Source organism: Cyprinus carpio, chromosome A7 (genome assembly GCF_018340385.1).
Source record: "Cyprinus carpio isolate SPL01 chromosome A7, ASM1834038v1, whole genome shotgun sequence".
Classification (NCBI taxonomy): Eukaryota; Metazoa; Chordata; class Actinopteri; order Cypriniformes; family Cyprinidae; genus Cyprinus; species Cyprinus carpio.
This window is the reverse complement of record NC_056578.1, coordinates 29,846,825-29,861,468: the sequence shown is the minus strand read 5'-3', so window position 1 is coordinate 29,861,468 and position 14,644 is coordinate 29,846,825. Positions and strand designations below refer to the sequence as shown.

The 14,644-nt window shown below is 37.2% G+C and overlaps 1 protein-coding gene across 2 annotated transcripts in view; it reads right to left on the bottom strand.

Moving 5' to 3' along the window:
* Nucleotides 1–14,644, bottom strand: part of LOC109112428 (arf-GAP with Rho-GAP domain, ANK repeat and PH domain-containing protein 2-like) — a 76,580-nt gene that overhangs the window by 43,953 nt on the left and 17,983 nt on the right. For both annotated transcript variants that reach the window (XM_042760795.1, XM_042760794.1), the window contains exons 8-9: nucleotides 9,950–10,070; nucleotides 5,490–5,668 (exon numbers count right to left, since the gene is read on the bottom strand). In XM_042760795.1, the coding sequence (XP_042616729.1) occupies nucleotides 5,490–5,668; nucleotides 9,950–10,070 (300 nt within the window). The remainder of the gene's footprint in view (nucleotides 1–5,489; nucleotides 5,669–9,949; nucleotides 10,071–14,644) is intronic.

Here is a 14,644-nt window from a genome sequence, read left to right as displayed (position 1 = left end):
ACATAGTAGAGTAAATGAAGCAGATCAGTTACTGTCAGTGGACTAAAGCATTCACAATCAAACATTCTGTGTGTCTGTTTAGAACACTGCAGCTGGAGTGAATCAAGTGAATAAGGAAAAAATATGCTAACTATAAAAATCTTACAAATGCAAGGAAACTATAGTGTGAGAAGGGTCAAAGGACACACAGAACAGACACTGAGCTTGCTGATCCATAGATCAGAGTCTGAATGAATGAAGTTCATTCCACACAAGAACAAGCAGGAAATACACAACAAAATTTCTTTACAGACTTTACAGATACCAAATACTTCAACGGTAATGGCAATATGAAAACCTCTCAGAGAAACAAGGGATAATTCTGAGAGGACAGGATAGGGTACAAGAAAAAAGGTGTAAAGGTACACATTTGTATCAAAAATTTTTGGTACAGGTCTTTCGCTTTGGTGTACAAACAAATACAGCATTGTTTTAACCATGGGTGGAATTTCATTGGAAACTTTTAGTTTTATATATTGTTTCTTTTGATAAGAAACAAAGTTCCATCTTTTAAATTATGTTCTTTTTTCTTTACCTCAATGCAAGTTATCAATGTCCATAGCTCATTAATTCACAAGAGAAATTAAGTCTAGAGAAGAGCATTTTGCGAAATATTAGACTTTATAATCATTATATTTTACTTACCTGTTAGTGATGTCTTAATTATTTAATGTATGCTTAAATAAATCTGTTATGAAACAATTTGAGTGCCACTGTGTAAATTATATTTCAACAAAAAATAAAATGTTTATAATTTAAAAGTCAATTTAAAAACTGCAGTGTTGAATATTATATTTAAAAATAAATAGTGATTAAATTTAATTTTGGGCTCTGTTGTTAATTGTAACCTTATAATAATTTAGAGCATGAGCTTAGGTAGATTTTTATCCCTTAGAATTATAATTAAATTTATGTAAAGAAAAAGAAGCAATTTTATGTTTAGTTTTCAACCTGCTGTACCGAAATCGTACCGAACCATGATGTCAAAACCGAGGTACATACCAAACCATCACGTTTGAGCACCATTACACCCCTTATACAAGTATGTTGTGAAAGTGTATTTTTTTTTGTTTTGTTTTTTTTAAATCCTCTGCCACTTCAAGACATGACCAAAGAAAAAAAAAAAAAAAACTGAAACAATGACTATATTAGTGTCCACACTAATGGATCATAACAGCGTTGCACAAGCTGTGTAGTGTTGTCGGCTGCCGTTTTAAAGGTGCTGTATGTAACTTTTTTGATTGTACTGAAGCATAAAAACACCATAATACATTTGCTGATATTCAGGAAACATGCTTCATGCAAGTTAGCCCGGATACCTCCGTGCTTACCCCTCTTCTGCTTCCTCTCACGCTGCTTGTGGCGCCTCCGCTGTGGGCGAGATGCAGCAGTGGGGGTCAGTGATGGTGAAGGCCTCCGGAGCAGACCGAGATCCCACAGCTCTTCGGCGTGTGCGGAGTTCAACTCTAAAAAAGTAGTTCTGCCGACATCGAGCAAAAACTCACGACTGTATGTGCGCTTAAAGACAGGTAGACGCGATGAAGACGTACAAAAACACTGTGACTCACAAGATAAAAAACACGACAACACCATTCTGACGGGAGATAGAGAAGCCACTGTGTGTGGACGCGCCGCCATCTTATTTAAGATGAAGAAGAGGATGAGGTGTTCTATCAACGTCCTTTGTCGTGTTTAGATAGTTTCTTCAGAGACCAGTCACGCTGAAGGTGTTCGCCATAGCGACCGCTAGAGGACAGAGTTCAAGTTCCCTCAGAAGGGAACAAGATTTTGAATTTAGACCTCAGCAACCATTTCAACCACTAGCTGTCATTATTACATACAACACCTTTAAATGCTTGAGCTCTTTAACGGGGTCATCGAATGCCCATTTCCACAAGTTGATATAATTCTTTAGGGTCTTAATGAAAAGTCTGTAACATAGTTTGGTTAAATTTTGGTTCGCAATAATAGTCTAAAAGACACCTTTTTAACCCTGTCAAAAACAGCTCTATTCAGAGCAAGCCGTTTTGTAGCATTTTCCTTTAAATGTTAATGAGCTCTGCTGACCCCGCCCCTCTCTTCCGAGCCACTCTTAGAGAGACTGTTTACTTTAGCTGCATTCATCGTGAAACTTGCTAATTAGCACATTATTAGGAAAGGCGATTTGCAAAGATTCATTAAATAACCTTATACTCACTTCTTCTGTAGGTGAAGCTGGATCACGAATGATTTGCGCAAACATAGACACTTTTATGTAGATCGGGGGTGCATTCCCTTCAAAAACAAATGTAATTCACTGCGACTTCAGCAGCTCAGATGTTGGGAGTAAATGACGACTGCTATGTTCAATATTACATCCAACAACAGAACACCTCAATCGCTTAGGAGTCATTCTTGTCTACATCTGCTCCAGCGGTGAAACAATGGTGGACTGATGACAGCTCACTCAGGGGGGGTCTAAGGTAAAGTGCCAGTCCAGCCTGTGCTGAAACGCTACTGTCAATCAAACTATCGTGGGAGGGGCCTGTCTGTGTGATGTCAGGGGTAAAGATTTTAGTAGATTAAAAAAAACACTGGGTGGATTTTTATCATTATAGGGTGGTTGTGTACACACACTGCCAACTCACATTTCAGTTCAAACTACTTGTAAAAGTGCATGTAGCATTCGATGACCCCTTTAAAGTCGTGTGGTTTCTGATTGACTCTCACAGTTTTTATCGTTTATCAGCTGGGGGAAAAAAATAATTTTGAAAGTGATTACAAAGATATCTTTATAGTTATAGTGTGAACTTTGATATTCTCATGGAATTAGAATAATTGTTAATAATTTATAGTTATAACTACAATTACAGTTATCATCCTTAGCCTTAAAACTTGTCTTTTAATAAGAATTCACAATATTTCTGAAAAATGTCTTATGGAAATAAATGAACTTTTGCTTGCATCATAAGTGCATTAAAATCTTTGAGTCAACCAGCTCTGTTACATTAATTAAAATGAAAACTCCCTCAGAGAGACTCAAATGTACAGGGTTCACATACCTAATCTAACAAGACAGAGTCAGGTGTGAACAAAAGCTGTGAACATAGTTAGAGATAGAGAGAGTGAGAAACTGACACTCAGAGGTCCTCAGAACCACAGTGAGGTTGTGACCAGAGCAAGACGAGGTCATTCGTTTCAGTTTCTTTACTTGTTTTACATGAAAACTTCTTGTTTCTTCAACATTTCTAGCTTTTTCTGTACCGCAACATAGAAACAGCAACCAATCTTTTATTTCAAAACGCTAAGGCTCCATTACAAGCTGAGTGAAATGCTTGCCTCCCCATTAAACAGTTTAAATAAAACAGAACGATATAAGTGACATAAATGACCATTTGAAACACTCCACGTAAACAGAAACTTTCACACGAACCCTACAGAAGATTTGACTCATAGGTTTCACATTTTTAATAGTACATTTCAATTCACTTTAACCAATTATCTTAATACTTTTACATATGTAGGCGTAACATATTTATTTTGTATGAGTATAGACAATCTTGGATTTAAAAAAGAAAAAATGATTGACAGTTTGTTGGTCAATCCATTATGTGCGTATGTGCTTCAATTGTTGTTTGTCCCAGTACACGCTTTCTGAATGTTGCATGGCCCTGGTTTAAAAACAGCACAACAAAATGGAACAAAGAACAGGGGTCTAGAGATGGTTTTTTTTTTTTTTTTTTGAACTAGTTTTACCTTGACGTGGTGTATTAAAATTGCAGCACATGCAGCCTACACTCCACTGCAATTTGTTACAAATAAAATGCAACTCAAGCATACAATCAGTTGCACAATCAGCATACAAGAGTTCTCACTCACGCCAATTGCCCAGATGCCGATTCAATATGTTGAATCGGGCAATGTGAGCCCAACGAGAGCAGACGTGTGGAAAACACCAAAAAAACTAGCCAGAAGGACGTGGTGTGTTCAGGCCTTAAGGCTGAAACTGTCGAATCGCCAATGACATCTTCTAATGGTCCTTTTAGACTTTAAACATTAGTTATCAGAGACTCTGTAATGGGACATTCCAGTACCCATGTGTTTGGTCTTTTTGTGTTCTTTGCTTTGGAGCAAATCGTTTAAGTACGGAAATCAAAAATCGATGTAGCACTAAACTGCTGCGGTGTCACGTGACTTGGGATGGCCTGTTAGGTTGACTTTCATTACCTCGGGAAAACATCATGGCCTGACCTCAGAGAAGAGAAGGGCAGCATGCTTCATCCTCTCCAAGATGGAAAGGAGGGAAAAACCAGCATCCTGGGCAGCTCGTTCATCTTGTTAAATTAAATACTCCACTTCACTGAACATGAACTGAGCTACCCACCACCGCACCTTTTTCCTCTCTCTCCATCTCCTTCTCACCATATTTATGCTCTTTTGTGTGTTCTTCATCCCTCAACAGCCACTGCTATCTTCACCTCCACCTGTTATCCCTCCGTTCTTTTCTCTCTCCCCAGTTCCTCTTTCACTCCCTCTTTCCCTCATTCCTTTTCTTTCCCCATACTCTCTTTTCCTCCATTCCCTCCCGTTTCTCTCACCACTTGTCGGAGTGAATGCCACAGAGAGGATTTAATGCAAAAAAAATACAATCAATTTCCATTTTCACTGCTCTTTCTCTTTCTCTCTCCCACATGCTAAATCGGCTGACGAAAAACAATTTCCTTGCAGAATGAAGACAAAGATGTTTGCTTGTGCTAATAAGGAAAATAATGAAAGACAAACAGAGATGATAAAGTGTGTGGGAGCATGTGTGCCACCTATTCATACAGAATAACATTCTCAGCTTAATCTCATTTAAAACTGAGACCAATCGGGCATAGATCACATACATATGCATGCAAAATATCAGGGCTTGTGTGTCCATTGTAATAACTGCACTCTCAGCATATGGGCTCATTCACATAGGAGGGAGCACAAAACAGACTTTTAAACATGAAGTGCAAAAGTTTCAGTTATTTCACTACCTCAAGAAAACAGTGCCTAATTATCTCCACAAAAACAAAGGGGGAATAAGAAAAAATTTAAGTAATTAAACAGAGTAATAAAGTTTAAATAGATATAAACAGAGTTTACACAGAGACAGACAGACACAAGATCGAAGTATAGACAGACATACAGATTGGTCGAAGCAATCAATGAGTGAACAGACAGACAGACAGACAGACATACTGACTGGTCAAAGCAATGGCTTAAGGCTGGCCCACACTAACAGATTTTTAAAATCTTATCAGATTTTCACAATGTGAGAGACCACACACATAACAACAAAAAAATCTGGAGGTGAGTTTCTGATTGGGACTTGCACATGGTTGTTGAGCTGTGGTACTCATTTTGAACTTATGCAGCAGGAGTATGAATCTAGACCAACATTTAACAGTGTCTAAAAGAAAAAAAAACATATATAGATCTACCTGGTCTGTTTTACAGACTCTGAAGCTGGTTCTCATGAGGCTGAGGAAGACTCTTCCTTTGAGGCCACGCAGCTCGACGTAGCCACTCTTGCTCGTGTTATTTTTGCAAGGCTGATGGGAAATGGAGGACTGGGAGCTCACAGCAGACTGGAGAACATCTAGCCAATCCTGACGCTCTCCAGAGGGAAGACAGAAGATGGAGGGAGGTAAGAAGAAGAAGAAGTATGCGTGCCTGTGGAGGAAAGCTGCAGTCTGTTTGATGTACGTTAGCGAATGCGCAGGTATGCGTGCGCGTGTGTGGAGAGACGCCATGCCATGGGAATAAAAGGGAAGGAAAAAGTGTCTAATATATTATTGTTACACTTTATAAACTTTCAAATCTGCAAACAAAGCAGGTATGCAAAAGCCCCTGTGTCTCATTGCATTGTGTCTGCCTCTATGTTTGTGTGTGTGCGTATGAGATGGGGGAAGGAAGCCTGTGAGGATTCTCTTGTGCTGTTTTTAAATAGTGCTACAGGGGCTTGCACAAATTCATTGTGAGCACACACACTAGCCAAAAAACATTAACAGCTGGATACTCTTATCCTCTGCAGGTCTGCAGCACCTGCCACATCTAGAGAGAGAGAGAAGGGGGATCAGAGAAAAAAGAGAGAGAGAGAGAGAGAGAGAGAGAGAGAGAGAGAGAGATCTAATTTCATTAAAGGTGAGTGTTTTTGCCTACAGGGTCTTTTGGACAAAACTCAAATTGTGCTTGTCTGCAAAAGTTTTCAGGTGCAATGTAAGTGTTAGCCCATCAGATATATAACCACATCTGACACCTTAAAGAGGTCATATGACGATGTTAAAAAAATAACATTATTTTGTGTATTTGGTGTAATGCAATTTGTTTATGCAGTTTAAGGTAAAAAAAAAAAAAAAATCCACATACTGTACATTATTGTTTCTCCTCTATGCCCCGCATTTCTGAAACCGTAGATTTTTACAAAGCTCATCGTTCTGAAAAGCGAGGTGTGCTCTGAATGGCCAGCTATCCAGTGTGTTGTGATTGGCGGAATGCCTCAAGCGTGTGACGGAAATGTTACACCCCTTACCATACTGTGATGTTGTGTATTACCATTTGGTGCATCCAGTGGGGACATAGTTACAGATTATAATAACTTATACTGTATTTTTCGCGTGCCACATAAACATAAATCCATGTCTGCATTTGTGATCGGAGAAACGACAAACAAGCGCTACTCTACACTGCTCAAAACTCGCATTTGAATCATCAGTGGCAAATTCTTTAAATATGAACACATACTTACAGGCTGTAAGTCAGAACAGTCAGAAAAGCTGGCATTGTAGCCTAATGTTACTCCCCCAGGTTCAGGAAACAGTCGTCCGTAAAATGCACTGCACACACTCGAATATTTGGGTTAAACTGTTCTGGAACAGTGTTGTACATACAACTTAACCACTGATTTCCAGTTGTGTCCTCTTTTGGAAGGCCAAACAATTTTTTTTTCGCTCTCACTACAAAACACACAGCGTCTCCACGACATGCTGGCGGCGGCAGGAACAATACTACAGTGAGAATTAAAGTTGTCTTCTTTCTTTGCGTGAACATTTGAGCGGTGTTATGCAAATCTTCCCAAACAGTGATGTAGACATGTGTGGGGCGTGTTTAGACGAGGTGTTTTAGGAGGGCGTGGACGAGTCTTAACTTTTAAATAGAATATCTCTTTGGGGTTGAGACTTTAGTCTTTGCAACTTTAGGGATCTTATCTATTCACAAGCAGCTTGTAACACTCCAAAGAGAAAGGAAATCTTGAAATTGCATCATATGACCTCTTTAAGTTTAGTTTGTGTAGCCATATCTATCCAATTCTACTAGATAAATTTTTTTGTTAATACTTTGGTGTTGTCAATTGACTACATCTTTAATTGTGATTAATCATATTATCGTAATTATTTGTTAATTCATTGTGTTAATTTTTAAGCAATGAGCAGAATATGTAAAAAATGTAGAATTTCTTCATATGTATAATCTAAAGACACCTGAAAGAGGTAGATTTTAGCAATGGTACTCTTTACTGGTCTCACTCACACACATCTCTTTCTGTATTCCTCACACTGCCCAGGAAATGCAAAGACTGATATAAAAGACCTGCAATAATGAGATAATATAACAACTTTGTTCACACTTCATGGACAAGTGTAAAGCGGTTTTGCAAGACTGCTGCCTGCAAGTTTCACTTGTAGGTGATAATTAAATAACACCATAAAAAAAAAGTGTAAATAACTTTATTTTCTCTATTATTTATTGATTAATATCAGTTACCAAGGTCAAATGTTTGGCTGATTAGAGTGATCCCATTTTTATAAGCATTATAGTTTGGGATCAGAAGAAATTAATACCTTTATTCTGCAAGGATGCATTAAATTGATCAAAAGTGACACTAAATGTTACAAACTATTTCAATTTCAATTAAATCCTTTTATTTTCAACTTTCTATTCATCAAACAATCCTGAAAAACAAAATGCATCATGGATTCCACAAAAATAGATACATTTTTAATTTTAACTAATTTTCACAATATTCCTGTATTTCTGATCAATAAATGCAGCCTTGGTGAGCAGGAATTCTTCAAAAACATAAAAAAAAAAATCTTACTGACTTCACACGTTTGAACAGTTGTGTAAAAATCATGTTTAGTTTCAGGTGACTGATTCAAAGCAACCTGACAGCAGAACTGAACACCCATGAATCGCCATGAGCAAAGATTTCAGATTATATAGGCTTCCTTGGAAAAAAAGGGAACAGCGGTAAACAATTTTAATTTACTTTGACAGCCCTAGTTATCACTGAAAGTGACCATGGCTTCAACACACCCTCACAGACAGTTACAAACTTACAATTACTTACAAAGTCCCAAACCTCAAAAATTGATGGCTGCAAAAAATATTTTTCTCCTTTATCCATGAAAACATTGTTATTCCCAAAATATCAAACTCTATCTGAAGGAAGAGACCTGCACAGCTGAGGACTGTCCCAGAAATGAATGTTTGCTCACGCTCACACACACACGCACGCACATCTAAATGATTCCCAGTGTGCTCGATCTCTAACACTAATTCTCATTCTTATCTTTTGTGCTCATCCCATGACCACCCATTTCCAGCTCTTTCACTCACTCATTCTCTCTCTCCTCCTCTCTTTTGTTTATCTTAAGATTGATGACTCTTTCAGACTGCTATAAAGCTTTTTAAAGATGCATGAGCTGATCAGACCAGTGCTCTCTCTGTCTCTGAATTTATTTTTTTGGATGGTGGAAAGTATTGTTAAATGCATGCCTAAACTGACTTCCCTTATAGTAATTCACTTACCATGGGTAAGAGGTCATTACACAAGAACTGGGGATAAAGTAGGTACTGAGGAGGCCATTATTTGCTGATATTCTGAGATAATATGGTACACAGCAGTGCTATCAACCTCAGATGTACCACAGTAATTGCAGCAGGGAAAGCACAGGCCATGTCAACATTGTAACTGATTGGCTCATGGTGAACTCCTCACCCTTACACTGTTGCTTTTACTGCAAGATGTCTGAAAAAGCTAAATAATCTTACCGGTCTTCATTTTTTGCTTAATTTACAAATAATGACACAATATACATGGCATACTTAGGTATACAGATACACAACATGACACTGCTAAGGTACCACCTATAGAAGCACTATAGTACTTTATAATATGTTTTTGTTTCCAAAAAAAAAAAAAAAATAAAATAATAATAATAATAATAATAATAATAATAATAATAATATATATATATATATATATATATATATATATAATTAGCACAAAATCATGTTAAAATGCCATTACTAATGAGCTAGCTGTAATATTAAAGTAACACTGTCAATTAATCATGTCTAGAACTAACCTTCAGAGCCACTAAATGCTGACACAGTTTTAAATTGATCCTGAATTGCAGCTAAAGTACCAGGCTACTCCTTAAGCATTATGAGTCTCTCTATTAAAACTATAATCAGGACTTTTCACAGTCTTTAAATCAGGCTTCACTGCAGCTTACTAATGAATATTAAGAAAAATATCCCATAAAATGCACAGGCAATGGTGTGGCAACTAAATGCACCAACAGGGTGTTTACTGTACATGTTAAATCTAAAGCTATTATCATCATCGTCTCGGTTGTTTCAGTTCCGTGTCATAATATTGTGATCTCCTTGAGTCTGGTTGGCTTTTCATCTTTCTTTCACTCTGTCTCTGATCTGGTGTGCAGTGAAAGATCTAGTCAGAACATCTTATCTTATAGCAGAGATGGTAAGGTGATAAAAATATGAGTGAAAAGATGATAAAAGATCAAGAGTGAGAGTGGGAGTGAATTGGTTTAAAAGAGATTAGCAGAGGGGGATCGAAATGTGAGATAGACAGAAAAGCAAAGAGGCTCACCTTCTTTCTCTGCCCGAAACACAAAGGTTCTTACAGAGGTGACCACCTCAAACTTATTTTCACCCAGAGCGCAAACTTGTTTAACTGCTGAAACAGGTATCAGGCCCTTCGAGTACATCTCCTGCAAGGAATGAGGGAGACAGAAAAATGATTCATAGCGCAAAGTGCATATGGACAGATTACAAATTACCAGTCACAAGTTTGGACACACTAGACTGAATTTGTCTCTCATTATTTCTAAAGACTTACTAAAACAAAAAAAAACAAAAAATCAAAAAAAAAAAAAAAGAAAAAAGAGAGAGAGTAAATAAAAAAAACAAAAGAGAACTATATGTGAAGAGAAAAAAAAAACAAAAAAAAGAGAAAAAAAAAGCTAACAAACCAAAATACCTATTTTGGATATATATATATATATATATATATATATATATATATATATATATATATATATATATATATATATATATATATATATATACACATATATATATATATATTGATAGTGTACAAACATATTGCAACATCACTGTCATGTAGGGATGTAACGATTAACCGCGAGCCGGTTGAAAATTGATTCAAATATGTGACGATTCAAAACGGTTGAGATGCTAAACAAATCGCGATTCATTTAGGGGTAGGAGTTTATATGAATGTATGTCTGAGAGGAACTTACTGTCTTTAGAAAAGTTTAGATTGTATTTTTTCTTTTCATCTTGCCTCTGTATAATGCATATTGAAGTTCATATGTGCAGCGCAGCTTTGTTTACAGCAGAAACCAAGGAAACGCTTTAAGATCCACATGCTGGCAGAGAGTGAATCTGCATCTCATTCAGCTCGAATGCTGTTATATGCAGAAATTTTTATGTATAGCTTCACAAAACTGAAGTCAAACCATTCTGTTTTTGCTTCAAAATTTCTAAATTATACAATCTAATTTAAATTAAAAACTGCTTCTGTTGCATGTATGCAGCATCATGATCATGATGATGGATCATGATTAAAATCCAGTGGTTGCCTCTAATTTTAAATGGAAAGAGCACAGACAAAGCCTTATTGTGTTTATATGAAGAGATTTATTTTATTTGTGTTACTTATTTATTTGATTTGGGGCTTGTTTTAAAATATCAGATTCATTTTGTTATTTACATTTACATTCTATTTCAATTTTGTCATTTAGCAGACGTTTTATCCAAAGCTACTTACAAATGAGGACAGCAGAAGCAATCAAAACCAACAAAAAAGCAATAATATGCATGTACTATATTAGTATATTATTATAGTTATATTTCAATTTCACAAAGAAATGTTAAGCATTTTGTCCAAACAACAATAAAAGGACACATTTAATTCATAATTTGTCTTAAATATCATTTTGTTTTAAAATAAAATAAAAAATTGTGAATCGAATCGAATCGTGAAATCAAAATCGTGAATCGAACATACTGTATGTCTATATATATATATATATATATATATATATATATATATATATATACACACACAAACACACAGTAAAGAGGAAAGAAAAGAGGGATTGAGTCAAGCACACACACACACACACACTCACTCAAGCAGGCCTGATTCCTAATACCAGTCCCTAGCTAACAAGCTCGGCACTCCAGTATTTATAGTCTGATGTTTTGTAGGGAGAGATGAGGGAAACAGAGCTAGCTGTTTAGAGAAAGGAGTGTTTGGTTTCTCTGTGTGCTTCAAACCAACATAAGCCTCCAAACCAGCAACAGAGCTCTGAGAGTCCTCCTTTAGTCTACTGAATTCAGACACAGCACTCCAGCCACTCTGAAATACATTGTTTTGTGAAGAAGGCAATTCCAAAATGCACTGCAAAGTGATAAATACAAGGCACACCTAGTTAGGGGTTTGTAAGTTGAGTCTTATAGAGTGCTATTTGTATAACACACAAGTGACGCCTGTGTAGGTCATTCCAAAATACTTGCTTATGAGGTTTAATACATTTCACAGAGCTGCCTATGTAGTAGTAGGAAGTGATGTAATTCGTTGGGTTTAGGAATAGAGCTAGAGTTAGTGACAAAGACAGGAAAAATGCAAAGGAAAATAGGGAAAGGGGGAAAAAAGAAAGATTAATTTCAGTTAGCTGTTAATTATTATGATGACCTTGCACTATTTCTAGAACTCATCCATACAAAAATAGAAGAGAAGATTTAGTGAGGGACCCCCTCCTCAGCTGGCGCAAATGGAAGAGGTAATGCCAATGACAGACAGTAAGAGAGTGGATGAGGTAGAGAAAGTGAGAAAGCAGAGACAATGAGAAAGAGAGAGCTTTGGGGATTGCTTAATAGAGAGAGAATGAGTGAAGAACCAAGGGATCAAGGAAGAGAAGCTCACAAAGCGGAGGGAGGATAAGATTGCGAATAAGAAAGAGAGAGAAAGCAGGGTCAGAGAGAGCGTCATCTCCTCAAATTAAGGCAGTATGTTAACAACGATGGCTGCAGCTAACCCTAATTATGGTTGGGGCAGCCATCACCTCTCTCCGGGATTTCACTCCTTGCTCACTCTCTCTTATTTTGCATCCTTCCTTACTGCTGAACTCGATGGCATATTAATGAGACTTCCTCTGTCTAAAATCTGGACAGCAGCGGAAGAGAGGAAAGGGGGATAAAAGTAAAGAGGTGTACATGTTTATAGAAAGCTAAGTGGCAATAATGAGGCGCTCTCTAAGCTGGCGTTAATTATTCATTATAATTACAATTTTCAGGGTCGGAATGATGAAGGGGGCTTATAGAGTGCATGTGCAAACGCAAGCGCATCCATTAAGAGTTTAGAGATGGTTTAAGTACTTTGGTGTGCGCTTATACAAACACACATATAACAAAGATGTACACTGCACAAAAAGAAAAAGTATAGCAGGATTTATCTGTATGGCTTGTGCAAATCTGTGACGATGTTTCACTCTCACCGCAGTTGTTCTATATAGGCTTACGCACTTTGATGTTCATAGCCAAATACATCCAAATCTGCTACAATCTGTGGTGTGTGCCAAATCTCCTAAGTTTAAGGGACTGAATGATAAAGTCTGCATTCGCTTTAGAGCAGCGGTTCTCAATTCCAGTCCTCGCGCCCCCCTGCTCTGCACATTTTGTATGTTTCTCTTATGTCTTCAGATGCTTGTTCTATTCGAATGTAAAGTGCCCTGCGAAGTGGACATCACAGGATATTCCACCATGATTCCAGTTTGTAGCGAACGTATATGTTTCTTTCAAAGTGCATTGTGTGTGAAGACGTTGCGCAGCGCAAATCCGTGAATAAATGTTCTTGAAGTGAGGTAAACTTCAACAGATTCCCCCTGCTCAGGGAGTAGGGAGCAATGAACACTTTTTAGGGACCATGTCAATGGGAACACAGTTCATGCATGGAGCTCACTGCTAACGAGCTGATTATCTGAATCAGGTGTGTTAACAAAGAAAGACATGCAAAATATTCAGAGCTGGGGTGCGCGAGGACTGGAATGGAGAACCGCTGGCTCAGAGAGACCCAGAAATGCCATCAGCTTTTGTTTTTACCAGCACTGAGTTAGTTCTGCAGTGGAGCCATGGGGACACCACCTGGCCGAGGGCCGCTAATGCACTTGAGTGTGGAAAATGACTTGTAAATGTACTGCATGCAGTAAACCTCAAAATGATGCATTTGCATTTTTTGGAACATCCTACACTAGCCAAAAGCACACAGCTGAATGTAGTATTCTAGAAGATCTGCTGCCATACACTACCATCAAAGTCTGAAATAATTACGATTTTCTTAATGTTTTTGCAAGAAGTAAAAGCTATTTTCTATTATATATATTTTTTTTTTAAATGTATTACTGTGATGTAATACTCCAGCCATTACTCCAGTCTTCAGTGTCACATGATCCTTGAGATATCATTCTAATATGCTTATCTGATTCTCAGTTATCAATTATTATTGGTGGTCAATTATAAATACTGGTTCTTATGGTCATTAATGACGAAAACCATTTTTGCTGCTTAATATTTTTATGGAAAACATGATGCAGGATTCTTTGATCAATAGAAAGTTTAAAAGAACAGCATATCATTGAAAGTCTTTGCTTTCATTTTTGATCAATTTATTTTGTCCTTACTGGAAAAAGAAAATCAATAAAATTTCATTTCTTAATCATGATACTGAAGATTGGAGCAATGGCTGCTGAAATTCAGTTATATTTAAACTATATCAAAGTAAAAAACAGTTCATTTAAATTGTAATATTTCATAATATTACTGTTTTACTGTATTGTTGATGAAATAAATAGAGCCTTGGTGAGCATGAGAGACTGCTTTTAAAAAACATTTTAAAAATCTTAATTATTTCGACTATTTGACCAGTAGTTTATAAGTTGCAAATCATGGGAAGCTCACTTCTGCCCTAAGTTGGATGTACTACAACCATCAAAACACAGGAGTGGGTGGTGAGAAAGCTTTCCACAGACGCTCCCAGAGGACTTTTGAGCTTTTCTGGATTTTCCACACAGTTGTACTTCAGATACGAGGTAACTGATCCCAACCAAAACATCTCCACACACTCCGCCTGCCTACAAGTGACACTCTAAACCTTTCTCACTCACACATACAAGCTAAAACTCATGAAAGTGTTACTTGGATCCCCAGAGGTCACAGACCTGGTCGCAAGGTTGATGAAACATCAGGTAAGTTTGAGAGG